We start from the raw sequence: 26,906 nt of genomic DNA, 5'->3' as shown, positions 1-26,906 counted from the left end.
GGTGTATCTGCAGACGTGTAGCCTGTTATGTTTTGTGATTTACCCATGCATGTGGTTCCTCAGCACTGCCCATCACATTCACTCGAGAGCTGAAGAACCAGGAGTGTGAGGAGGGTGGCAGTGTAACCCTGCTGTGTGAGCTCTCTAAACCTGGAGCCTCAGTGGAGTGGAGGAAGGGAAGAGAGGTACTGAAGTCTGGAGACAAATACAAGATGAAGCAGAAGGACTCTTCTGTTGAGCTGAAGATCTGCCAGCTGAAACCTGAAGACTCTGGAGACTACAGCTGTACCTGTGGAGACCACAGGACTACAGCGAGTGTCAGTGTCAAGGGTAAGAGGAGATGGCCTGTGGGTTTTTTCCATTCGAAAAAACAGGGTGCATTTAGGCTGGATTTGTTGTTTTACAATCATTGGGGAAAACTATATTTTAGTGTACTGTGGCAGTACTTCAGAGCAAAAGAAGAAAGTCTGCAACAGTAAATAACTTCAGTGTTTGTCAGTCAATCTTTGTTATTCGTTTGTATGTGTTGTCTGTTTTGTCTGTTTTTAGCTACCGGCTGCTCCCTCTGTTTAATGCTTAAACATAAAACCTGATGTCAAACTTGATAAATCTCTTCTGCCATGGTTACTGTGATGCTTTATTGGCTGTGCTATATGCAGACGTCCTGTTCATTGTCAGTCCTGCAGAGTATTTACAATGATGCACTGTTTTTGTACTTCTGACAATCATTGCCTTTGCGCAGCCTGGTTTCTATACTGCCATAACACCCTGCACAGTCTGCTCTTTCAGTAGTTTTCAGTAGTCAGTGCACTACAACTAAGGTGTGTTTTCTGAGAACCTTTAAATGTGACTTTCGAAGACATGTGCCTCTTACTGTCTACTCACCTTAATGGTGGAATGTTTGGAGCTGATTTCATCGTCTTTGGTCTCTTGTTTGAGGGAGATTTTTTGGAAAAAGAAGACATTTTTGGACTTTTTTGATGAGCTTTATATCTCCCATTTCTTTTGTCTTCCAATTTGGGTTGCTCATTCATATTAGTTGTTCTGCTCTAGCACTGCAATATTTTCCCTCAGATTTGGAGAGCGGAGACTACCATGCATGTCCTTCGGACAGCTATCTATAGTTGTCACTTGTTCAGTTTATTTGCTCGGATGTTCAGTTTCTTGTGATCTGGAGTCCCCTGTTCAACCTGCGAAATTTACACAAGTACTGAAGAACCAGAAGTGTGAAGATGGCAGCATTACCCTTCACCGTGAAGCCCCACTGGAAGGAAACATAAAATAAAGCAGAAATGTTCTTGTCTGTTCAGCTGAATATCCTCAATCTGATCAGAGAACATCTAACATCTAACTTGTCTTGTTCTCATCAGCTTAATGCTTTTGTTTGTCTGCAGTGTCTCAGACAATTGCAGTATTGCATTTCATTTAGTATTTTCTAACTATTAACAAACAAAGGCATAAGGGCACTGCCAAGTGCAGGGGTTAAAGGGCTGTCTGTTTGCATTTAAGGTTGGCTGTTTGAAATGGTAAATGGCAATGAGACTTTGTGACTTACATTTACTCTCGCATGTAACAGCATTTAAATTTAAATTCTAAATTCTTAAATTCAGAATATTCTCATTTTTGGCCTTGTTATCGGCAAAGGCTTTATTGAATTTCCAGCTTGGTTGTTTTCAGACTACCAGTGTTATGACCCTTGCTATGTGCTCTATTCTCTATGCGTTCCGTAATACTTCAGCAAAGGATGATTGGCTGCGAGGCTACTTAATGGAATAATTTTTAAAAATTTTGATCTTTACAATGAGGGAAATGTAACCACTCGGTGAGCATTGGATGTGAATAAAGACACATTGGTCTGTAGTTGTTATGTATTTAATTGTCATAGCATCACATTGCAGGTGCTGAAATGGAGTGGTGGGTAACAGACTGAAAAGCTACTGTACATAGTAATGTACACTATTCAGATCACCCGGTCAGTTTAATCTGTGCAACATGCATCTTATACTCTATGAGTTTTCTGGGTCCTTTGTGTTGCATAGAAATAGTCTTACTACTGAATTGACATTTTGCATTGATATTGGAAACTGTACATAGAGAACCAATGAGGAATACATTGATGCTTGTGGGATAGGGCTATATCTGTTTGTTTAAGCAACCAGCATGCACTCTTCAGTGGTCAAGGGCCAATGTGATATTATAGTGATGTGAGATGTTTTGCACTTTTCTTGATTCATGTACTTTGACTTAACAGCTATCATTCCATTGTCATATTTGCATTAGCAATGGATTCAGCATTGTGTTGTAGGTCTTTCACTCCAATTGAAGTAAGCCATAAATATCCAGGTTCACTCTTCATGTTTTGTGCTGTGTTGCTGGGGTTTGTTTATGGTACCTTAAGAAGGTTAATGTTTAGATTCAAGATGTCAAGCTAACTCTAAATGCTAGTCTCTAGATCATAGCCACTGGTACACCAGCTTTTGAGTCACTTCTGAGTCAGGAGATGAAGGACCAGATGATGGTATTAAAGTATGAACAACCTGCAGTGTTTATTGCCCAAAACCTGTCTTTGCTTGAACTGTACAGTATGTTAATGCCTGAGACAGCAGGCACCTAAAAGTTCTGTTAAATAAATGTAACCAGATTCTCGTGGACAGAACCTCAAGACTTAGTTGGACTATAATCATAATTCTTTTGATTGTATTGGCTCTGATATTTGTCTGACACCTACACTGTCCAACACAGGGGAATTGTTATCATAGTTCGGGGGTTGTTATAGTTCTGAGTCTTTGAGTGTCATATTGTTTGTTTCTGTAGGGTTAATTACAATGGATTTAGTCTTTTTTCTGTACTTGCTGGAGGCCCTGGAAATTTCTACTGTGTGTTTTCCTGTAAAGTGACCACCGGTCAATCTGTCTGTAATACTGATGACAGTAAGGCACAGACATTTCACTTAAACATATTGATCCTTGCTGTAGATGCTATAACCCTGTTGGTTTAGACAAAGGGTGCACAACTCCAGTCCAGGAGGGCCAGTGTGCATGCTGGTTGCTGGTGTGTTCCAGCACTCAAGTGCATATTTTAAGTCACTGATTTTTCTAAAGCGTCCACACACCTGATTTCCAAGATCTAAACTGTCTGCAGATTGAAAGAGACCACAAAGCCTGCAGATGCTGTGGCCCTTTGAGTTGTGTACCCATCGTTTAGGCATCAGAATCCTTTCTGTCTTTGTAGTTGCGGTGTTGGTTTAGCTGTCAGGATCCTTGCTCTCTCTACCATGACTGTGTAGCACGATGGTGATGTCTGAGCTGAGTGGTGTTCATGTTTTTGTTTCACCGTGGACATTTGGTTGTAATTCCAGAGGTCCCAATTCAGTCAGTCACTTCCAAACCAGAACTGAAGGAGAAGGATGGCGCAGAGGGTGAAGATACCCATGGTAGGACAGTGTGTACAAACAAATTTGTCCTCTGTACACTACTTGCATTGTAGGTCCACTGTACAATGGACCTAATCATTAGACTGCAAGTGCTGTCATTATTATGAGTTTGTATTTGATCGACTGCGTGTTTTGTTGTTTGATTTTTTTATTGTGCATTGTGCTAGAATGGTTTTATTCTATTCCTGGTTCATGCACTTTGACTTGCTGCAGTGCTGTTGGACAATTTGTGGCTATTGATCCACTGTCAAATATGACAGGCCAGAATTTTTTGGCTGTATTACCATTTGCAATGGCTTGGCATGAGTTCTCTCTGGGGAATGATGGTGAGAGTCTTGCACTTCAATGAATAGAGCAAAAGCCATGGATGTGAGAGTATGGTCATATTGTTTTGTTGTGCTGTGTGGTTTAGCTGCCGTTGTCTTATTAAGTTCAATGTTTAAATTGAAGATGTGAAGCTAGTTCTAAATGTTGCACTTTTTATTATAGTCACTGAGACAGCAGCTGTTCCAGTCACTTCTGAACAAGGGGTCCAGAGTCTGCTATCCAAAGATGATGGACAGGTCGATGGTATGAGAGCGTGAATAATCCACATTGTTTACTGCCCAAAACCTAGCTGTATCTGCACTGGTGCTAAAAAGTACTGTTATTGATGTTATCTTACTGTTATGGTTGCTGTATGGTTGTTATAATGTAATGGTTGCTTCTTTTATGTTGTTTACAATCATTTGCGGCCTTGTTGAACTTGTTTGAGCTCCTGAAAATCAGTGTTGTGTTTTGTCCGTTCACAATTTTTCTCAAATGTGGGTAACGCCAGTGGCAACTGCTAAGCTGAAAATTGATGGGGTGGAAAAAATACCCCTTAAACTGATTATTGGTCTCAATGTATGCATTTTCAGATATTTTTCTTGATTAACCATACAGCGATTAGCATACTCAGTACCATCAGATATAGCCAGTTCTCCTGAATTAGAAGAGTAAAAAAATTGTTTTATTTGCATCACAAAATTGTGCACATTTCGTCAACATTAGGCCATTTTAAATTGTGGATACATGTAGGCTTACTCTAATTTTTCTAAACTGAATTTATCTTTTAATTGCCTGGACATGATGTTAAGAAAGAAGCTGTATGTTTGCCTGCCAGTTAATTATTGTGATCGGTGACACACTTGTTAATCAAGAAAAGTTAACAAAAACAGGTTGAGACCCGTGATCAGTTTAAAGGGAAGTTTTCTGTTTTCTGTATATTTTCAGCTCCCCAGCCTCCACAGGTCACCACACAGTCTGTTTTCACAGAACATTAATGCCAGTGTGGCACAGATGTTTGGTTTGGGGAACTTTTCTGTCTTTGCAGTGACTGTGTTGGCTGTGCAATGTCTTTGCTGTTGACGCTGTGACTGTTGGTTTTGGCTGTAGGTTCCTTGCTGTCCTTAGATTTACTGTGTTGCATGAGGGCGTCACAATGCAAGCTGGACCATGTTAATTATTTCTGTTTCCATGTGGTTGTTTGCCGTAATTCCAGAGGTACCTGTTGTGCCAGTTACTTCCACACAAGAACTGGAGCAGAAGGATACTACAGATGGTGGAGATGCCCATGGTAGGAGAGTGTGTGAAATACAATTTGTCATCTGTTCCTCCACACTTGCCTGTTGCTGATAATAATTGCCTGCTGCAAAGTGGGCATAGTGCAGCAATGGCTGTGGTATGAGTTATCTTCGGAGAGGGATCATGTGTGTCCTGAAATTCAGTTCCACATTGCTATTGCGTAGTGTTTCTTGATTTAGTTGAAGGTGACTAAAGAAGGTCAATGTTTAGGTTGAAGATATCAAGCTGGTTCTAAATGTTGGAGTCGTGGTGTTAGCCACTGAGACACTGGTCGTTCCTTTCATTTCTGAAGAAGAGGTCTAGAGTCTGAAGTCTAAAGATCTTTACTGTGGCAATGTTGCATGAGGGTGTCAATGAGCTGAGTGGTAGTAATATTTTGGCTCCATATGTGTTTGATCATAATTCCAGAGGTCCCTGTTGTGCCAGTTACTTCCACACAAGAACTGGAGCAGAAGGATACTACAGAGGGTGGAGATGCCCATGGTAGGAGAGTGTGTGCAGTCCAATTTGTCCTTTGTTCCTCCACACTTGCTTGTTGCTGATAATAATTGCCTGCTGCAAAGTGGGCATAGTACAGCAATGGCTGAGGTATGAGTTATCTTTGGAGAAAGATCATGTGTGTCTTGAAATTCAATTGCACATAGTCATTGTGTAGTGTTTTTTGATTTACTTGAAGGTGACTAAAAAAGGTCAATGTTTTGGTTGAAGATATCAAGCTGGTTCGAAATGTTGTAGTCGTGGTGGTAGCCACTGAGACACTGGTTGTTCCTTCCACTTCTGAAGAAGAGGTCTAGAGTCTGAAGTCTAAAGATCTTTACTGTGGCAATGTTGCATGAGGGTGTCAATGAGCTGAGCGGTAGAACTTTTTTGGCTCCATGTGTGTTTGATCATAATTCCAGAGGTCCCTGTTGTACCAGTTACTTCCACACAAGAACTGGAGCAGAAGGATACTACAGAGGGTGGAGATGCCCATGGTAGGAGAGTGTGTGCCGTCCAATTTGTCCTTTGTTCCTCCACACTTGCCTGTTGCTGATAACAATTGCCTACTGTAAAGTGGGCATAGTGCAGCAATGGCTGTGGTTGAGTTATCTTTGGAGAAAGATCATGTGTGCCTTGAAATTCAGTTCCACATAGTTATTGCGTAGTGTTTCTTGATTTAGTTGAGGGTGTCTAAAGGAGGTCAATGTTTAGGCTAAAGATATCAAGCTAGTTCTAAATGTTGGAGTCGTGGTGGTAGCCACTGAGACACTGGTCGTTCCTTTCATTTCTGAAGAAGAGGTCTAGAGTCTGAAGTCTAAAGATCTTTACTGTGGCAATGTTGCATGAGGGTGTCAATGAGCTGAGCGGTAGTAATTTTTTGGCTCCATATGTGTTTGATCATAATTCCAGAGGTCCCTGTTGTGCCAGTTACTTCCACACAAGAACTGGAGCAGAAGGATACTACAGAGGGTGGAGATGCCCATGGTAGGAGAGTGTGTGCAGTCCAATTTGTCCTTTGTTCCTCCACACTTGCCTGTTGCTGATAACAATTGCCTACTGCAAAGTGGGCATAGTGCAGCAATGGCTGTGGTATGAGTTATCTTCGAAGAGGGATCATGTGTGTCCTGAAATTCAGTTCCACATAGTTATTCCATAGTGTTTCTTGATTTAGTTGAAGGTGACTAAAGAAGGTCAATGTTTAGGTTGAAGATATCAAGCTGGTTCTAAATGTTGGAGTCGTGGTGTTAGCCACTGAGACACTGATTATTCCTTTCACTTCTGAAGAAGAGGTCGAGAGTCTGAGGTCTAAAGATGTTTACTGTGGCAATGTTGCATGAAGGTGTCATTGAGCTGAGCGGTAGTAATATTTTGGCTTCATATGTGTCTGATCATAATTCCAGAGGTCCCTGTTGTGCCAGTTACTTCCACACAAGAACTGGAGCAGAAGGATACTACAGAGGGTGGAGATGCCCATGGTAGGAGAGTGTGTGCCGTCCAATTTGTCCTTTGTTCCTCCACACTTGCCTGTTGCTGATAACAATTGCCTACTGCAAAGTGGGCCTAGTGCAGCAATGGCTGTGGTTGAGTTATCTTTGGAGAAAGATCATGTGTGCCTTGAAATTCAGTTCCACATAGTTATTGCGTAGTGTTTCTTGATTTAGTTGAGGGTGTCTAAAGGAGGTCAATGTTTAGGCTAAAGATATCAAGCTAGTTCTAAATGTTGGAGTCGTGATGGTAGCCACTGAGACACTGGTCGTTCCTTTCATTTCTGAAGAAGAGGTCTAGAGTCTGAAGTCTAAAGATCTTTACTGTGGCAATGTTGCATGAGGGTGTCAATGAGCTGAGCGGTAGAACTTTTTTGGCTCCATGTGTGTTTGATCATAATTCCAGAGGTCCCTGTTGTACCAGTTACTTCCACACAAGAACTGGAGCAGAAGGATACTACAGAGGGTGGAGATGCCCATGGTAGGAGAGTGTGTGCAGTCCAATTTGTCCTTTGTTCCTTCACACTTGCCTGTTGCTGATAACAATTGTCTACTGCAAAGTGGGCATAGTGCAGCAATGGCTGTGGTTGAGTTATCTTTGGAGAAAGATAATGTGTGTCTTGAAATTCAATTCCACATTGCTATTGCGTAGTGTTTCTTGATTTACTTGAAGGTGACTAAAGAAGGTCAATGTTTAGGTTGAAGATATCAAGCTGGTTCTAAATGTTGGAGTCTTGGTGGTAGCCACTGAGACACTGGTTGCTCCTTTCACTTCTGAAGAAGAGGTTTAGAGTCTGAAGTCTAAAGATCTTTATTTTGACAATGTTGCATGAGGGTGTCAATGAGCTGAGTGGTAGTAATTTTTTTGGCTCCTTATGTATGTTTGATCATAATTCCAGAGGTCCCTGTTGTGCCAGTTACTTCCACACAAGAACTGGAGCAGAAGGATACTACAGAGGGTGGAGATGCCCATGGTAGGAGAGTGTGTGCAGTCCAATTTGTCCTTTGTTCCTCCACACTTGCCTGTTGCTGATAACAATTGCCTACTGCAAAGTGGGCATAGTGCAGCAATGGCTGTGGTATGAGTTATCTTCGAAGAGGGATCATGTGTGTCCTGAAATTCAGTTCCACATAGTTATTCCATAGTGTTTCTTGATTTAGTTGAAGGTGACTAAAGAAGGTCAATGTTTAGGTTGAAGATATCAAGCTGGTTCTAAATGTTGGAGTCGTGGTGTTAGCCACTGAGACACTGATTATTCCTTTCACTTCTGAAGAAGAGGTGGAGAGTCTGAGGTCTAAAGATGTTTACTGTGGCAATGTTGCATGAAGGTGTCATTGAGCTACGCGGTAGTAATATTTTGGCTCCATATGTGTTTGATCATAATTCCAGAGGTCCCTGTTGTGCCAGTTACTTCCACACAAGAACTGGAGCAGAAGGATACTACAGAGGGTGGAGATGCCCATGGTAGGAGAGTGTGTGCAGTCCAATTTGTCCTTTGTTCCTCCACACTTGCCTGTTGCTGATAACAGTTGCCTACTGCAAAGTGGGCATAGTGCAGCAATGGCTGTGGTTGAGGTATCTTTGGAGAAAGATCATGTGTGTCTTGAAATTCAATTGCACATAGTCATTGCGTAGTGTTTCTTGATTTACTTGAAGGTGATTAAAAAAGCTCAATGTTTAGGTTGAAGATATCAAGCTGGTTCTAAATGTTGGAGTCTTGGTGGTAGCCACTGAGACACTGGTTGCTCCTTTCACTTCTGAAGAAGAGGTCTTGAGTCTGAAGTCTAAAGATCTTTACTGTGGCAATGTTGCATGAGGGTGACAATGAGCTGAGCGGTAGTAATTTTTTTGGCTCCTTATGTATGTTTGATCATAATTCCAGAGGTCCCTGTTGTGCCAGTTACTTCCACACAAGAACTGGAGCAGAAGGATAATACAGAGGGTGGAGATGCCCATGGTAGGAACGTGTGTGCAGTCCAATTTGTCCTCTGTTCCTCCACACTTGCCTGTTGCTGACAACAATTGCCTACTGCAAAGTGGGCATAGTGCAGCAATGGCTGTGGTTGAGTTATCTTCGGAGAAAGATCATTTGTGTCTTGAAATTCAATTGCACATAGCTATTGTGTAGTGTTTCTTGATTTACTTGATGATGACTAAAGAAGGTCAGTGTTTAGGTTGAAGATATTAAGCTGGTTCTAAATGTTGGAGTCGTGGTGTTAGCCACTGAGACACTGATTATTCCTTTCACTTCTGAAGAAGAGGTTGAGAGTCTGAAGTCTAAAGATGTTTACTGTGGCAGTGTTACATGAGGGTGTCATTGAGCTGAGCGATAGTTATATTTTGGCTCCATATGTGTTTGATCATAATTCCAGAGGTCCCTGTTGTGCCAGTTACTTCCACACAAGAACTGGAGCAGAAGGATACTACAGAGGGTGGAGATGCCCATGGTAGGAGAGTGTGTGCAAACCAGTATCTCCTTCGTAAATGGACTGCATTTATATAGCGCTTTTATCCAAAGCGCTTTACAATTGATGCCTCTCATTCGCCAGAGCAGTTAGGGGTTAGGTGTCTTGCTCAAGGACACTTCGACATGCCCAGGGCGGGGTTTGAACCGGCAACCCTCCGACTGTCAGACAATCGGTCTTACCTCCTGAGCTATGTCGCCCCTGTTCTCGGGGCCGCGTAACTAGTTAGCATGCTAACTAGTACATATAGTGCACGAAGTCTTGTCTTCGTGCACTATATGTACTGTTGTTCTACTGTTCAATGGGTCAAATCATTTGACTGTAATTATCAAATGCACTCAGACTATTTAAGGGCTTATGCAATTCATTCAAACAAAAACAAACCTTCCTGGATGTTTCAAGCCCTATATCTCAAGGTCTGCTTTAATTGTTGTATGGAAACCACATACAGTAGTGGATGTGAGGCTCCTGAAAAGTGAAAAATGTGTAAAGTGAGCTGTGCTTTTCTGCAATGACTCATGTTCCTAGGGTGGACTGAAGAACAAGCATTGATATGTCCCAAAGATGCACGTACATCTCAGTTTTCAGGCCACTAATTTTCCTGTTTTGTGGAGCTTCAAGGTTTAGTTGAATCTGACAAAAATGTATGTCTAGTCTGATTGCATTGCACCTGTCCTGTACAAACTATGTGTGTTTCAATGAATCTATGGGTCTGTTTTTTCCTTGTGCCTTAGATTTTTGATCATCTTGCATGGGAAAATTATTCCTGTTAGTGCATTGAGTTGTCTTATTGTCTGCAAATTTGTGGCTAAAACAATTAGATACTGCTAAGTGGGTATATCTCAGCAATTTTTATTGATATTTTACCAAGATCTTACAAGGGTATTGAAGGTCTTACTTTCCAATTAAAGTCAAGTTGTTTCTAAATTTTGGAATTCATGTCATAGCTGCTGAAACACCAGTTGTTCCAGTCCCTCCTGAACATGGGGTCCAGAGTCTGGAGTCTAAAGATGATGGACAGGTTGATGGTACGAAAGTATGAACCATCCTCATTGTTTACTGCCTGAAACCTGGCTGTACCTGCACTGGTCCTTAAAATGCTGTTAATAATTCAATGTTTCTGTGTGTCTGCACAGTGGTAAACAACCATGGGTAGTTAAAATATGATAATCTTTAAATCTTACTGGACCAAATGACAGCACTTTCTTTGACCGCAGTCATAATGCTTGTAATGCATTGGCTCTGGTATTTGTTACAGAAAGCAATTGCTTTATTTGTCTAGTTCCTTAAGCATGGACTTTGTCTCGTTTGCCTTTGGAGAGCAGTTGTTTCGATTTTGTGCCGTGAAGAGGATTTTTTGGATGCGAGCTATGTTTTCTGTTGCAAGCTCTTTTTTTGGCGGGTAACAGGTTATTGGAGTTGAACTTCACAATTTGCTTTCCCCCCCTTTTCCATGCTGTTTGATCTCAGCCCCTGAGCCAGTTCTCCCAGAGCTTGAGACCAAAGTGAAGGACCAACCAGATGGTAGGAGGAACTGTTGTTTTATTTGCCTGTTGGATAAATTTGTCTTTTTGTCTGCATGAATTGGCCCCCGAGAATTTTCCGGTCACCCACAGCATACTGTCAAGTTGACAAAGGGTAAAATAAATCATTGCGTATCTGGACATTTAGTCTTATTTTCTTTGGATTCTGTTTTTGGATATGCTTGATCGCTCTCTGTACCACCACCTCATAGGTTTGTTAGTGTTAGATTTCTTAAAATAATACCATTGTACTTCCCCTTTCTCCTTAAGTGCCACTGTACAGTGTGACTTTAGTTGAATGGTTGCGTGGTTCTGAAATGTCTTAGTGGGTGCTTTTTCTGATTGCTTTGTAAAACTATGATTTTTAAAGAAGAACATGATGGTACTGTCTCATGAGGTATTATCATAGGAACCTGAGTTACAGTATTCTACAATACAGTACAGTACAGAACAAGAATTAATGAGCATTTAACACTGGAAGTAGATAAGTCAGATTCATCAACATATTATCCACATTGTTTTTGCCTGAATGTAGTAAACTTAACATATCAGTCTCTACCACTTTTGCAGCCTTGATTTTTATTATCACAACCAATTGCTCTCCACTTAGAGAATGAAGTTGGCTGGACTTCAATCAGTAAATGAACACCTTTGAACTGTAAGTCTGATCAGCACATAAGCTAATTCTGCGTGCAATATACAGAACAGATAATAGTCTAAAATGCAGGAAATACTTATAAATAATTTATGGGCATTTATGTTTTGCAGAACATTACATAATTTCTTCGATCTCTCTTCATGAAATATCATACTATCCTATGCTTGCACGGCATTAATCGTACCTTCTGCAGTCAAATTTTATATTGTATTACCGTGGGCCTGCGTGTGGGTATTGTCCTTTTCTGGTGTCCTTGGCTCTTAGTAGATGGTCAAATTACGTACAGGTTACGTATTTGTCTGCATGTTCTCTAATAGATCCTTGTAATTTATGATTGTTCTCTGTTATCTTGAAAATGATCACGCATCCTGAGCATGTATTATAAAGACACCAAAGAGTCCTGATTCCTGATTGTCCTGATTCTGCAAGCTCAGTCAGTGTGTAGGCCCTGAATGTCCTGATTCTGCAAGCTCAGTCAGTGCGTAGACCCTGATTGTCCTGTTTCTGCAAGCTCAGTCAGTGTGTAGGCCCTGATTGCTCTGATTTTGCAACCTCAGTCCATGTGTAGGGTCTAACCGTCTTGATTCTGCAAACTAAGTTAGTGCGTAGGCCCCGACTATCTAGATTCTGCAAACTCAGATAGTACATAAGCCCTGATTGTCTTGATTCTGTGAGCTCAGTCTGTGTATAGGCCTTGATTGTCCTCTGCTAGCTCGGTCAGTTATTCGGGCCAGCACCCATATGGACTCTCTGGGTTGGATGTGGCGAAGACTATAACATGAAGCAGAAGATTTGCTCTGTCAATGAAAATCTCCTGGAATGTGGAAGACTCTAGCGAAAATGAAGATTCCAGCCTTTTTATGGGTGGGCCAGAAGATAACAATCTCTCAAAGTGAACAGTGGGAGAAAGCCATACAATGACAATGGCCATGCCGTTTGTGGAGTCTGACCTTGTGTTCGGTCGTCATTCATACAAGGAGCCACAATTCTACCAGAATACAAAATGTTCACTAGGGAAATATATCAGGAAATTTAATGTTTTTATTTGAAGGCTGCTAAAAGCAACTTTATTTGATTGGGAGTTATTGTTATGGACTTTATAATTCCACAAGTGCATTGTTGATCATTAAAATATTATTTATGTAATTATGTTGTTTTTTTAATATTTTGCATTTTCTAGATTTGTTGTCTTATTTGTTGTGTAGAGTAGATATATTTACTATTGATGTTGTTTCAGAGTTTTTATTTCTCTCTTTCAAGACTGTTATTTAAAATAACTGAAGAAAATATAATTGATTTATTGATTGATCTTTGCTCATGGTTCTTTAGCTCTTCCTGTGACATTCACTCGAGAGCTGAAGAATCAGGAGTGTGAGGAGGGTGGCAGTGTAGCCCTGCTCTGTGAGCTCTCTAAACCTGGAGCCCCAGTGGAGTGGAGGAAGGGGACAGAGCTGCTGAAGTCTGGAGACAAATATAAGATGAAACAGAAGGACTCTTCCATAGAGCTGAAGATCTGCCAGTTGAAACCTGAAGACTCTGGAAACTATAGCTGTATCATTGGAGACAAGCAGAGCTCTGCTCAGGTTAACGTCAATGGTAGGACGCAAGGATATTTTTCCCCAATTCATCTCACTCTGCACTTGTGGTTTTTGTTTTTGTCACCCTGCACAGCAGTCTAATCACTCTGCATCCTTATTCTTTTTGATATTCACATATTATTTTCTTCAAAGAAGCACAAGCAGCATCACTGAAGACATTTTTTTTGCATGTGGAATCCTTTACAATTGAAAATCCTTCAAGTAATTTCTTTTTTCACGTCAAACATAGATAGTTATCTTTACTGGATTGTGTTCATTACCTGCTTGTTTTTTGTTCCTCTAAAAATTTAGAATGGTTTTCATGAAATAATGTACTGGAATAACAAAGGTATATTCCATACACTAGCATTCTAGTCTTCTCCCCCCTACCCCAATAATAAATGAGGGCTGATATATCGTTATACCAAATATTTATTTCTGATTGTCTGTCAGCACAATAAATAAAATCGGGAGTGAGACATAATAAAATAATGTAAGACGGAACATTATGGAAGTGAGACTGCATAAATAAAGAAAAGAACTAATGACATTAATCAACAGAAAGAAAAAAAACTCATTTTCTAATCTTCTTTTTCTTGCTTATCCAATTGCTGGCTGATTCACAGCCCATTTTTTCCTCACACATGGCTACTGGATTTCTTAATCATATTTTTGTCTCATCCTTTAAAATAATTTATTTTTATTGGTCCAGAAAAATGCCATTATGGTGAATGAGCGTTGGATCAGGGGTAAACATGTACGTGTAGACAAGGAATTATATTGATTTTTTTACTGAAAAATTCTAGCAGTTTGGGATTCAGACCATCTTCAAACAAATCTGATTTTGAACAATGATTTCTCTCATAACCTCCATCAATGGGTCATTTTATACTGCTTTAACTATATTTATAAATCGTTTGCATACCACGTCTCTCAGGAAACGATTTTCAGAAAAACTGCTGGATGCTCTGTAAGTTAAAACGTTCATCACTCAGCTTAATTTTCGGCTTTGGTTCCCCAGCTCTCCCAGTGACTTTCGTAAAAGAGCTGCAGGACCAGGAGTGTGAGGAGGGGGGCAGCGCAACCCTGCACTGTGAGCTCTCTAAACCTGGAGCCCCAGTGGAGTGGAGGAAAAGGGGTGTGGTCCTGCAGTCTGGAGACAAATACCAAATCAGGCAGGAAGGAACAGTGGTGGAGCTGGTAGTCTGCAATCTGAAGATGGAAGATATGGGCAACTATATCTGTAGTACTGGGGAAAATACGAGCGTTGCATCTCTGATGGTCAACGGTAGGAAAGAGCCTGATCTCTTCTGCTGATCTCACTTGTCATTTCCATGTTATGAATCACTTCCATCATGTTGAAGAATGTGCTGACATTCTGCTACTTGCTTGGAAAAGCATCAGTGGATTTTCTCTTCCGAACCTGATGTTGAGAGTGGAGATGCACTGGCCGTCCTCATTCATTCATTCTCGTCGTTCATATATAATCGATCCCTGGTTTTCTTTTTTCAATGAGAAGCAAGCCACTATCTCTGTATTGGAACACATTTACGTTAAACAATATGGGCTCCTTTTCTGCTGTGCCTGAAACTCATTGTATGGGTCCACGTTTATACTCATCCAAATCTAAGTTGAACCTCATGGTTTCATTTTAGCGTAAATAATAATTTATCGGTGTGTATGTGCTCTTTCTTTGAAACGACAGCTCTCCCGGTCATTTTCAAACAAGAGCTGCGAGACCAAGAGGCCGAAGAAGGGAGCAGCATCACCCTAAGATGCGAGCTCTCTAAGGCCGAAGCCCCTGTAGAGTGGAGGAAGGGGGGCATGGACCTGTGCCCCTGCGCGAAATACGAAATGAGTCGAGAGGGCTGCAGGGCTCAGTTAGTTATCCACAGTGTAGATCCAGAGGACACTGGAGACTACACCTGTGACTCTGGAGCCCGGCAAAGCACTGCCCATCTGACCGTAAAGGGTAGGCTCAACCTAAAAGCTTTAACAGCTACATTGCAAGTCACAATCCAATAAAACATCACATCCGTTGCAAGTCACAATCTAATAAAAGGTTAATACAACGTATGGGTTATTATACATATTTATAATGTATATTTAGAGATATGGCTGTTTTTAGCCAGAGGACTCTATTTAAGTGTGAATATAGCTGTGTCCAAAGATGCCCTGTGGTGTCATTTACTCATATCATGTTGGTGGGGAGATTGTCTTGTGGAGATTGAGAAGTGTTTTTTGTATATGTGTATGAATGTTCTCAGGACAAGCAGTAATCGCAACATCCTTGTCCTGTTTGTTTGCATTGTTTGTCTAGCCCATTGTGCTAGAGCAAATAGGTGTCTCTGTTAATGACAGCTTTTTTCCCAAGTGAACAGAATGTATAAATGGTATTCGTGCAAATCGTAGTTTTCTGTATTTTTCTGCAAATTGGGCTGACCATAGTGTCCATCAGGTCACTCATCCAGAGAACTAATCCAGAGAAATCTCTGCCTGCTCACCCCGCCCTCATCCCGCACAGCCCTGCCCGTATTTTTCAGGACTCAGCTAGAGAGCCTGGAGGTAGAGGCAGGGGGCACCGCTACCCTGAGCTGTGAGGTCACCAAACCTGGTGCCGTGGTAACCTGGAAGAAGTGCGACCAGGTTGTGGAGTCTAGCGATAAGTACCAAGTAAAGCAGGAGGGCACTTTGGTGGAGCTGGTAATCTACAAACTGCGGGGTGCAGACTCTGGAGAGTATACCTGCGACACCGGAGACCAGAAGAGCTCCGCTGTGCTCACTGTGCAGGGTAGGAGAGATCCCCATCGCAACCTCCGAGGGCCTACCCTCCTCAGAGCCCTAAACTGCTCCGTCTGCCTTCTCCCATAACGTTCCCTCAATCAACATCTCCTCAGCAATGCCTGATTTCACACTGACAGAACAGAGCAGTGGGCAGAACAAAGTTTATTCCCTGTTGTTGCAGGCTGCTTACCCCGCAGCACTGTTGTCTAGTGGGCTTTGCAAAGCCTGTTAACGCAACCATCTATTCTCACTGTGCACTGAAAGGAATTTGGTAATTTTGTTCAATTTTCTGTGTTCTTATTTCTTCTGTGTTCACACATTTTAATTTCTGAGTTATGTATCATCTTTTCCGAAGTCTGGATTAAATTAAATCTCTGACCTGTTCTCTAATCCATTCGCAACAATCGGAGTTAGCGACAAACCATAAACAAGACAAGGTGTTTGATTAGACAGTGGGTTAGACAGAATTTTGATTCAGGCTCCGTTTAGATTAACCTCTGTACAAATGCGTTATCAAATGGGCAAATCTGAACGGTAACGTTGGCTCCTCATTGGCTTTTCTAAACAGAGCGGGAAGTGGTCATCGTTAAGGGTCTTGAGGGTCTCACGGTGCGTGAGGAAGACGATGCGCTGTTCGAGTGCCATGTCTCTCACGACAATGTGCCTCAGGTCCAGTGGACGCTACAGGGCGTCCCGCTTCAGAACAACGAGATGAATGTGATTGGGGTGGTGGACCGGGTGCACACCTTAATCCTTCGGAACGTCACTCAGCAAGACTCTGGCACCGTGGCCTTCAGCGTCGGACCACTCACCTCATCTGCTAAGCTCACGGTGAGAGGTAAGGTGACTGAGGCCCTCATCAAACACTACGTGAATTCCAAGTGTAGGAGACCAAGAAAACCACTCGGCCTCCTTCATTCATTTCTCTACTCTCATCCATTCTTTTTTGTTCACAATGAGCTCTGATGAGAAAGCATTCATCCAGGTTCATACTTGGATAACCCATCCCCATTTTATTCATCGGTTTGGTACAATAGTCCATGGATGTTTTGTCCAGAGAATTTTGCGACTGACATTTCATTGCCATCAACGGTATCCATCTGACCACATCTGGATTCACCCTCTCCTCCACCTCAAATGTTCATGTGCAACGGCGCATCTCTCTGTCGATGAGTTTCACAATGTGATGGAGAAGACCTTCCCCTCTCCTTCCTTGTCCAGCTGCCAGCGTGCCCTTTACCGGCTGGCTCCAGAACCAGGAGGCCGAGGAAGGGGGCTGTGTTGCCCTGTGCTGTGAGCTCTCCACACCTGGAGCCACAGTTGAGTGGAGGAAGGGCGAGGTCATCCTGATGCACGGGGCCAAATTTCAGATGAAGATGGAGGGCACAATGGCCGAGCTTGTCATCAACAGTCTGACTCTGCAGGACTCGGGAGACTATACTTGTGACACAGGAGACCAGCAGACCACTGCCTCTGTCATGGTCAAAGGTTTGTTCCATGGACCAGCTGGGTTATTAGCTTCCTCCATTGCAGTCCTACAAGAAGATCTACAATAGGCGGTCAAAATGCCAGCATTCTTTTCACTGCTGTTTATTATCTGAACAGTGTGTATCAATTTGTCATTTGATCTCATCTGATATTAATGCATCTGTCTTCTATGACTTGTAAAGTAGAAATCCACCATTATTCAAAGGGATATTAAGTCTCTGTGTAAATAAATGTAATGAGTCAGTGTTCAGGTGCTGGGTAGCTGTCATTTGTAATTATTGTGTCAGTTATGAAAGATGCACGCATCTGAAATGCTTTCACAACTTAATGCCTAGGCTGAATTAATTAAGGGATGGTATTGATTTAGTGAGTTGAATGCATGGTAAGTGGAAGTTTTTATTTCCTGTCTGATGAACAATACAGTGTGGATATTATTGTGGTCACAAAAAGGTGCTGTCAGAATTTCCTTCAATGTTCCTCAATATTCATCTGCATCTGGTACAGAGAGCGACTTGGTGCTGAGAGCTTTCCATAAAACGACTCCCTTAATTATTCAGAGGTAACCCATTGTCCTCTCTCTGTCCCGGCAGCGGCCCCTGTGGTGTTCGAGAAGGACCTGGAGAGCCAAGAGGCCAGCGAAGGGGAGGATGCCTTCCTTCGCTGCACAACCTCCAGCGCAGCCGCCACCGTCACCTGGAGGAAGGGCTCAGTAGTGCTCTCCCAGGGGGAGAAGTACTCCATGCAGGAGAAGGGTGCCGAGCGCATCCTGGTCATCCACAAACTAAGGCCGGAGGACGCCGGCGAGTATACCTGCGACACGGGGAAGAGCACGAGCACCGCCTCTCTCACTGTGAAAGGTAACCCTGCCATTCCAGTGAGTTCACACACACCTGCATCTGCTGAGTGCTTAACAGGGTAATGATGTCATGTTAAACAAGCCTGAGGAAACTTACAGCCACACATCCAGGTGCTCATGAAAGCTGAGCAAAAATGTCCAGGTGCTCATGAAAGCAAAGCAAAAATAGGAAATGAGAACATCTTAAAATATTTAATGAAGATTCATTCATATGAGGATTGCTCATGACTCAGCCAGTCTATAAGAGTGCTGTGTGCATCCAAAACAAGCTTATAACAGTTCTGTGTAATCACAGCATGTTTATAAGTGTACTGTGTGCAACCATAGTTGTTTTCTAACAGAATTGTTTCTAACCACAAAAGGTTTATACTGTAAGAGTACTGTGTGTAATCACAGACAGTTTGTAAAAGACTTCAGTGTAACCACAGCAAGTTTATAACAATTGTATGCAACCACTGCAAGTTTATAAGAGTACTGTCTGTAACCGCAATGAGTTTATTAGAGTAACTACTCTAAGAAAAGGACAAAAATTGAACACAGGTTCGTACTTAAACATGGAGAATTTATAAGAATTCTAATGGTTTTCTCATGAAATCACTATAGCATTGCACTGCAGTCTTCTGGCTCATTTCTGCTGTAGCCATGCCTGCCAATGGTGGTCTTCTTTGCCTTCATACTGATCACTCGAGTCCTTCTGAGGACCGTGCTGAGGCATCGCTCCGCCACCCCTTTCCCCTACAGAGCACGTGCGGATCACGGTGGGGCTCCGAGACATGACCGTTAGGACCGGGGAGGACGCTTGCTTTGAGTGCACTTTGTCCCACCTGGGGGTGACGAATGGAGAGTGGTGGCTGGACTCCAACCACCTGCAGAACAATGACCTGAACCAGATGAGCTGCGAGGGCTACCAGCAGCGCCTGGTGCTGAAGATGGTGACGCCGGACGAGTCGGGCACCGTGGCCTTTGTGGTCGGTGGGGAGACGACCACCGCCAATCTGCTGGTGCAGGCGAAGCCAGGTAGAGGCAGGATGGCGAAAGGTGGAAGCGCGTCTTCGCCTCTCTCCATCGGAAGCGCTCGTTCACCCCCGCCTAGCAGACGCTGTGTGCCGCCGCAGAGCTCGGCTTGGCCTGTAGAAAGCCCCTCCCCCGCCCTGTGTCCACTACCCTCCCTTAACTCCACTCTATGTTATCCTCTCACTCATTGTCTGCTCCTTACCCCAAACCCTATCTCCACCCTGTATGCTTCAGCCTCTGCCCTCCCACCCCTATGCTGTGTCTGTCCTCCTGCTGCTGTCATCTCACCCCATACTATTTTCCGTTATCATATTGAGTGACGGGCACTGTTTCCTGTTGTCACTGCGTCAATGCTGAGGTACTGTGGTCACTTTTACCTAAAAACAAAACGGGACTGGTACACATTTGCGTATCAATATTACACATTGTGCGCTGCATGTTTTCTTACCTTTTTTTAGATGTATGAATGACATCTCTTTAAAGCTGTACTTTACCAAGCAGTAGCTCTGACCAATTAGCAAGGCTCTGATTAGGCGTGGATAGCTGTCTCAGACTTGTTTGAGACTGGAAGTGTTAGCCTCCGGACACAGCTGCCTGAAAGAGCAAGAAGGACAACCCATCATACATGACCTAGGACCCCAGCACACCCGTTAACCCCATCACCTGGAACTGAAACTTCTAGCCTGAGGATTTCTGAGGTAGAAGACAAGCACCCCAAGCTCTTTAATTACAGTGGAAGAATGAAGACATGAAGGGAAAATGCAGGGTCACCACCTGGAGCAACAATCTTACGATGACCAAAGATGGTAAACCCAGTGGGGCTGGTGTCTCTGCTGGGGAAGACTGAAGCTAAGACGGAAGCTTGTGTGCCGTGAAGAGAAACCGCTCTCGACCGTTCTGCGTTCCGCTCCGGATCCTTCCGGGAGGGCTGGCTCCCATTTCCAGGCGCTGATGTGGTCGTCTCTCTCGCCTGTTTTCCGCAGAGCCCCCCACCTCCTTCCTGCAGGAGCTGGAGAACCAGGAGGCCGAGGAAGGGGACAGCATAACTCTCCGCTGCGAGGTCTCCAGGCCTGGAGCCTCGGTGGAGTGGAGGAAGGGGGGAGTGGTGCTTCAGCCCAGCAGGAAGTACGAGATGAGGCAGGAAGGCTCCGTCCTGGAGCTGTGCATCCACGACCTGGAGCAGGATGACAATGGCTACTACACCTGCGATGTAGGGGACCAGCTGACCACAGCCTCGGTGACAGTACAAGGTAACCCTGTAGTAGCAACGACAGCAGAAGCCTTTTTGAACTCTCTTAGGGCTGACATGGATGTTCTTATGACCTGTGCAGTACTAGTGGATGTAAGCTGCCACTTCACCTGTAGAACCAAGGAGCTCATTAAGAAAAAGAAATTCAACACAAGGAAACACTCACGCATTCACACACACACACACACACACAAACACACATGCAAATACTTCCTGATTGACTGGGTAGCATTTTTAGCTTTTAACTGACAAGATAAAAGTTAATGAACATGGAATGTAGAATGATAAAGCAAATCATGGATAATAGATATTCTGAAAAGGCCACCCTCAAATTTTCATAATATGCCTCGATAAACCTCAAGATTGTGTGTGTGAGTCTGTGTGTGTGTGTGTGTGTGTGTATATGCAGCAAGGAGCCCAAAACAGTAGTGCGTTAAGGCATGACAAAGAGGGAGTATTTAATCAGAATCAGTCTGACTGCAAAGTGTGTTGTCCTTAACACTGAGTAGCGAATGTAAACTGATGTTGCTGTTTTATCCACATATTTATGTTGATATTGTTATAAAAATTCAAAAAAATACTCCTTATATATAGGTGCAACTCAATGTTAAGGACAAGGTGCAGGCATGAGAATAGCATCTGAGATTGTAATGCACTGATGAAGTCTGTGAAATGAAGTTACCATGGGAGTACTATGATTGGAAGCCACATAATATACATAGTAAATGACACCGTAGGGTTTTCTCTCAGTTGCAGTTTCAGACAATTGCAGTGTTGGCATTATGTCGTAGACAAGTCCCATGATCCTGCACCGTAGTTTGTAATTGAATGCTGGAAGGTAGACAAATCATACTTATTGGTAGCTAGACCTTGTCTTATACAGATTTGCCCAATTTCCTCTTAGGATCAATGAAGTTATCTCTAACCATGCAGATTTCTTTGTATTTTAGTTTTTAGATCTATTAGTTATTTGATTATTTTATCTGCCTTGGTTTGGAATGAAATGTGACTTTTTACATTAATGGAATTTTATGGAAGATATTTGAATACTTCTACAGTCGCTGCTTGCAGACCCGTTTCTCTCTGATCTGTTTTATACCAGCAGTGGCAGAGCATTGCTGCAGCTCTTTGATGCAGTCAGTCATGCAGGCATACGCACAGCCAAATTCAATTATGTGCAATGGTAGTCCCAGGGAGGGGAACAAGATTGACACGCCGTGAAAGGGAGGGGGTGGGGGAAGGAGAGGCAGACGCATTTGCGGCACTTGGCCAGTTGGCCCCCGAATGGCTGAGCGGCGGTCTCTCTGCATTGCTCCACAGAGCGAGAGGCGCAGATAGTGCGCGGTTTAAAGAACACGGACATCTTTGTCGGGGAGAAGGCCGAGTTCTCCTGCCAGCTGTCCCGCCGGGCCGCTAGGCCGGTGCAGTGGTGGCTGGACGGCACCGCCCTGCGGCAGAGCAGCTTCAGCGATATCGGGGAGGGCCAGGGCCACGTGCACACGCTCGTCCTAAACAACCTGGCCCCCAACGACTCGGGGACGGTCACTTTCAAAGCCGGGAGCCTGGTGTCCACTGCCAAGCTGTTAGTCAAAGGTACCGTGTTGAAAGAGGGAGGGCGGAGAACAGTTCAGGTTAACCCTTTCCCTTGGGCCCTGCATTCAAATACCATGTGTAAATTAGATTTGATAAACATTTCATTCTTTGACGTGAATTATTTTAAGATGGATGACTTACTTGGATGACCTGGGTGCTCAAATGCATGCAGTAAAGATTCAGGATTCCTTCATTATATTCACCTGTTAATATTTACATCATGAGGATATTTATTGATTGGTACAGTAAGCAGCTTAGAGGGTCATTGAACGGTTCACTTAATGAATGAGTGAACATCAGGAGCATTAAATTTGATCTTATTTGAGTTTTTAGTTTCTTGGCCCAAAAGCCCTTTTACTCAAATCATGGACCTCAAGGGCTGAAAATTGCTGGTTTTCCACTCTCCCCTTACATGGGAGTCAAGTGTGAATAGAGTCTGGCCAGTCAGTGGCACTAATTGTGCCACCTGCGAGAAAAGAAAGCCAGGGCTGGATCTCGATTCGAGGGCCAGATTTGAGTATCCATGCCAAAAAGGATGCAAATGGGAAGTGCAGGTGTCCAGTCTGAAAAGGGTTAATATCTGTCTGTGATTTGGACAGGTGGTGATGTTCTGTGCCTCTATAGCTGCATGAACAACTGTCTTGGTTGCCCCATTTTAACCAAAGAACCACGCTTAAGTGTTTCATGCTGTATGCTTCCATCCACTTTGGATTCAAACATACAAGTGGGAGCAACACGACTGGGTGGTGCCTACCCATCAAAAATTAATAATGTCAGTGTAAGCCTGATCTTGTCATGGAAAGTTGGTGACATAACAGGCTGCTTCATCAGTTTATCCATTTTGGCAATTAAGGATATATAAGTAAAGTAAAAGCTATAAGTAAAAATAACATTATTCTTGTTCTTGTTCAGTTGCAAGTTTTCCATGTAGGGAGGGCACATACTTTATATATAGGTATAGGTGTTTGAGGAGTCCTTTTATTAAAACAAAATGTTTGTCTTAAATGCTAAATCAGGAACATCTGTTGGAAGCAGATGATAGTTTCTATGGTGCAGATGTGTAATGAAGCGACGTAACACTTGGCACACATGACCAATGGATTTATTCAGTATCTGAAAAATTCAGGAAAGAGTGCATTCCCAGGTCGCATATACCCTGACTTTTGACGTGTCTCAAGTGATTTAGGCAGGGTTTCAATCAGCATTTGTCCTTAACTTTGACTTTTGAAACTAACTTGCTACACTGAATTTACGAAGAAAACGTGTGACACTAGTGTTCACCAGGATGTCAAACTTAAGGACATGGATTGAATTTATATAATCTTATCTTGTAAAATAGTGTTAACATTATTGTTAATGAACATGCTGTAACTGAATAATAAAATAATTTGCACATCGTATTGTACCTGTTTTATTTTTTATAGCCAATAAGCATCAAATTATTAAATTTTTTTCTGTTTTCAGATATAAGATATATATATATATATATATATATATAAGATAATATTGAAGTATAAAATGTTCTTAGATATCATTACAAAAATTTAGGCAACTAAGCAGAAATTAAGATATTTTTTTCAATAATTTAAACTCTTAATAGAAAGCCTTTTAGGAAATGAATCTTGTAAATTTAAACTCAGGTAATTGTACCATTAGAATACCACAACATGACATGGAACCATAAATGCTCATTTGGATATTTGCTCCCCGGAACTGATTGCATTCATTGAGGAGTACCTACTCTATGCACTGGTATTATTCTCGTCTTCTCATTTGACAGGGAATTCTTGGTACTTACCTCAATGTATGTCATGAATTCTGGAATCAGAGTGGATATTGACCACAATGCATTGACAATGACACTTCATTTGACACGAAAATTCACTTTTTTCGTAGTAAAACAGTTGGTGTGGTAGTATATTGTTATTATATTCAGATTTGAATTTCCCGTTATCCTATGTTAAGCCAAGATAATAAGAAGCCATTTAACTAATAGCTTTCGTGTATTTACAGTGAAAGTGTATGAAACAGCAGTCCAATCAGAATGGTAAAACAACCATGAGGTAATGAGGAAAATTCATTATGAGTACAGTATAAATGTGGCTTTAAGAAGGAAAACCCATGACTTGTTGCTCCTGCTCCGCTCGCACTGGCCAGATCCACCATCATTGCTCACGCTCATCTCCCAGCCTAAAGCACTAAAGCACTAAAAACTGGCTGAATCCTCCACCCCTCGAACCTGCCCTTTCGTGTGCACCCCCCACCTGCCCTGACCTCTCCTCATTTTGCTTATGGCACTTGTGGTGTGTGGGTGCTGCTGTGCCCAGGTATCACTGGGGACACATTGCAGTGTTATTTTTTCTGCTTGGGATAGTTCACTCATATTTGCAATGACAATATGCTGTGTCGCATTTATTGGCTGACTATCATCTGTCTACAAATGAAGGACTTCCTGAGGAGTTTCCTCACTGGAGTGACCAATTTAATTGCTCAACAAAATGGCAGATTGAAAATACTCCAGCCTTTCCTCCTCAGAATAATATGTGAAGTCAGCCAATATAGAATATGTTTGGAGAGAGAAAAAAAACCCAAGTTTTTGTCCAAGGTTTTTTTGTAGTCACCCTACTTGGGGGTGCATGTCCTGACCCCCTCGGCATGTGCTCGAACCGACCCAACCCCCCCCCAACCTCTCAGATCCCACAGTAGAAGTGGTGAGCGCCATGGAGGACCTGAGAGTGGTGGAGGACCAGCCGGCCGAGTTCATCTGCCAGTACTCACGGCCGGTTAAGGCCGTGTGGAAGAGGGACGGGCTCCCGCTGCAGCCGGACGGCCAGCGGGTGCTGGTGGAGCAGGACTGGAACGTGGCCCGGCTGCACATCAGCCGTGCGACCGCGCAGGACAGGGGGACGTACTCCTGCGAGGCGGAGGGGACCTGTGTGGTGGCCCTCTTGGAGGTGCAAGGTGAGCGCCCATATGCGCGCCCCCCCCCTCTTTGGATTCCTCCCTTTCCTGCCCGTGGTTTTGGGTACCCAGCTCGAGCCACGTCACCTCGACATGTCAAGTTGATTGCGATCTGTGATCTTTTTCCCCGTACACTTTTTGTCACCGGTTCGAGTGGGAGGGAGGACATAAAGCTAACATGATTGTTGGTGGTTATTTAAATGGAGTAGTTCTGTATGATTACAGAGGAACACATCTGCAGATGGGCTCTGTGCAGTTGCTTGTGGCAGAATTATTTGGTAGTGGCGTCATCCCTGATTGTGTGCGTGTATGCTTTTGCGTGTTTGCTCATTGCGTATTTCTGTGTTAATCGGCCGTGCTAGCTTTTCATTTCTTCACCTCTATGCTCTTTATTTTAGGCTTATGGAAAGGGTGCATAAGCAAGAAACAATCCTGTCAAATAAAGATGGACTCCTGCCGTGTCCTTATTTGCTTCTAAGTTCAGTTGACGTAGCTATAACATGCCATTCAGCGCTGTTGCTCTTCCACAGCCAAGCCCATTGACATCGTCCAGGGCCTGGAGAACGTGGAGACCTTTGACGGTGGGGAGGCTCTGTTTGAGTGCTCACTGTCCCGGCCAGAGAACCAGAACTGCCACTGGCTCGTTGACGACAAGCCAGTGAAGGAAACGCCAAATGTGGAGATTGTGTCCTTTGAGAGTGGCCGGCGCCACCTCCTGCTGCTCAAGGATCTGCATGCTGGAGACAGCTGCAGGGTCACCTTCATGGCCGGCAATGCCGTCTCCTCTGCCTTCCTTACTGTTAAAGGTGTGTATTGGATTTAGAGATTGTAACTCAGGTTACAGGTTACAGTGTGATAAGCACTGGGACACACTGCAGCACGAGTGTTTTATCTATTATAAGATATTATTTTAAGCCAGGGGTAGGCAACCTTGGTCCTGAAGTGCCAGAGATTGTCCTGGTCACCTATAACTGCATAATTGGATTGATTATTAGGCTTAATGATTGCAAGTGAGCATGTGCTGGAGGTATTCAGCTGTTTCTCCATTCAAGCTCTGGATAGGGTTGTCAGGCTCTAAATTATCGATCAACAAAAACCAGAAGGGAACTCCAGGACCAGGGTTGCCCACCCTTCTTTTAAGGGTGGAATGGGAAAATGCTCTTGTGAATTGTGATGGCTTGTCAGAAAAAAATTCTGAATTTTGATTGAAGGCTGGGCGTTTGCTGCGCTTGTTCACTGTGCCGGTTTTGCGTTTGTAGGCTGGCAGCTCAATGTCGTGAAGCACCTGGAGGATAAGGAGGCAGCCGTGGGCCAGCAGGTGGAGTTCAGCTGCGTGCTAAGCGAGGCAGTGCCAGTCAGCGAGGTTGCCTGGTACGCCAATGGCGCGGAGCTCCGTCCGGATGATAGCTGGTCCCTGCAGGCAGACGGCTGCATTTACCGCCTCATCTTGAAGGAGGCCAGGGCCCAGCCCCCTCTGGAGATCACTTTTGCCGCCCGTGATGCCATCTCCATCGCCAAGCTCACAGTCATTGGTGAGCAGCCCCTCCCCAAAATCTGTCCATATAAGTCCATGTGCTCTGTGTCTTTGGTAAAGAGAGCAAATGGCAGTAAAGCATTAGGAAAATTAGTATCCAGAATTCAGAGATGTCTACAACTTCAAATTAAAATGAAAGTAACCATTTCCACATATTTATGTTTAAAATATGCACCATATAGCTCTGCGAATGTGAATTAG

At 43.3% G+C, this 26,906-nt stretch overlaps 1 protein-coding gene across 27 annotated transcripts in view; it reads left to right on the top strand.

Moving 5' to 3' along the window:
- Nucleotides 1-26,906, top strand: part of obscnb (obscurin, cytoskeletal calmodulin and titin-interacting RhoGEF b) — a 112,388-nt gene that overhangs the window by 56,255 nt on the left and 29,227 nt on the right. For 11 of the 27 annotated variants that reach the window (XM_064346971.1, XM_064346986.1, XM_064346985.1 and 8 more), the window contains 14 exons: nucleotides 64-330; nucleotides 12,979-13,245; nucleotides 14,248-14,514; nucleotides 14,932-15,198; nucleotides 15,751-16,017; nucleotides 16,579-16,848; nucleotides 17,232-17,498; nucleotides 18,089-18,355; nucleotides 19,096-19,371; nucleotides 20,352-20,618; nucleotides 21,938-22,210; nucleotides 24,905-25,171; nucleotides 25,702-25,977; nucleotides 26,431-26,703. In XM_064346971.1, coding sequence (XP_064203041.1) covers nucleotides 64-330; nucleotides 12,979-13,245; nucleotides 14,248-14,514; nucleotides 14,932-15,198; nucleotides 15,751-16,017; nucleotides 16,579-16,848; nucleotides 17,232-17,498; nucleotides 18,089-18,355; nucleotides 19,096-19,371; nucleotides 20,352-20,618; nucleotides 21,938-22,210; nucleotides 24,905-25,171; nucleotides 25,702-25,977; nucleotides 26,431-26,703 — 3,771 coding nt within the window. Of the gene's footprint in view, nucleotides 1-63; nucleotides 331-3,358; nucleotides 3,434-3,922; nucleotides 4,004-4,955; nucleotides 5,031-5,446; nucleotides 5,522-5,937; nucleotides 6,013-6,427; nucleotides 6,503-6,918; nucleotides 6,994-7,408; nucleotides 7,484-7,901; nucleotides 7,977-8,392; nucleotides 8,468-8,885; nucleotides 8,961-9,375; nucleotides 9,451-10,415; nucleotides 10,497-10,938; nucleotides 10,993-12,978; nucleotides 13,246-14,247; nucleotides 14,515-14,931; nucleotides 15,199-15,750; nucleotides 16,018-16,578; nucleotides 16,849-17,231; nucleotides 17,499-18,088; nucleotides 18,356-19,095; nucleotides 19,372-20,351; nucleotides 20,619-21,937; nucleotides 22,211-24,904; nucleotides 25,172-25,701; nucleotides 25,978-26,430; nucleotides 26,704-26,906 lie in introns of all 27 variants that reach the window. The other 16 variants (XM_064346979.1, XM_064346989.1, XM_064346980.1 and 13 more) reach the window with 16 other exon arrangements.

Source organism: Anguilla rostrata, chromosome 8 (assembly GCF_018555375.3).
Source record: "Anguilla rostrata isolate EN2019 chromosome 8, ASM1855537v3, whole genome shotgun sequence".
Lineage (NCBI taxonomy): Eukaryota > Metazoa > Chordata > Actinopteri > Anguilliformes > Anguillidae > Anguilla > Anguilla rostrata.
Note: the sequence above shows the minus strand (reverse complement) of the source record. Positions and strands in the feature narration are given on the sequence as shown.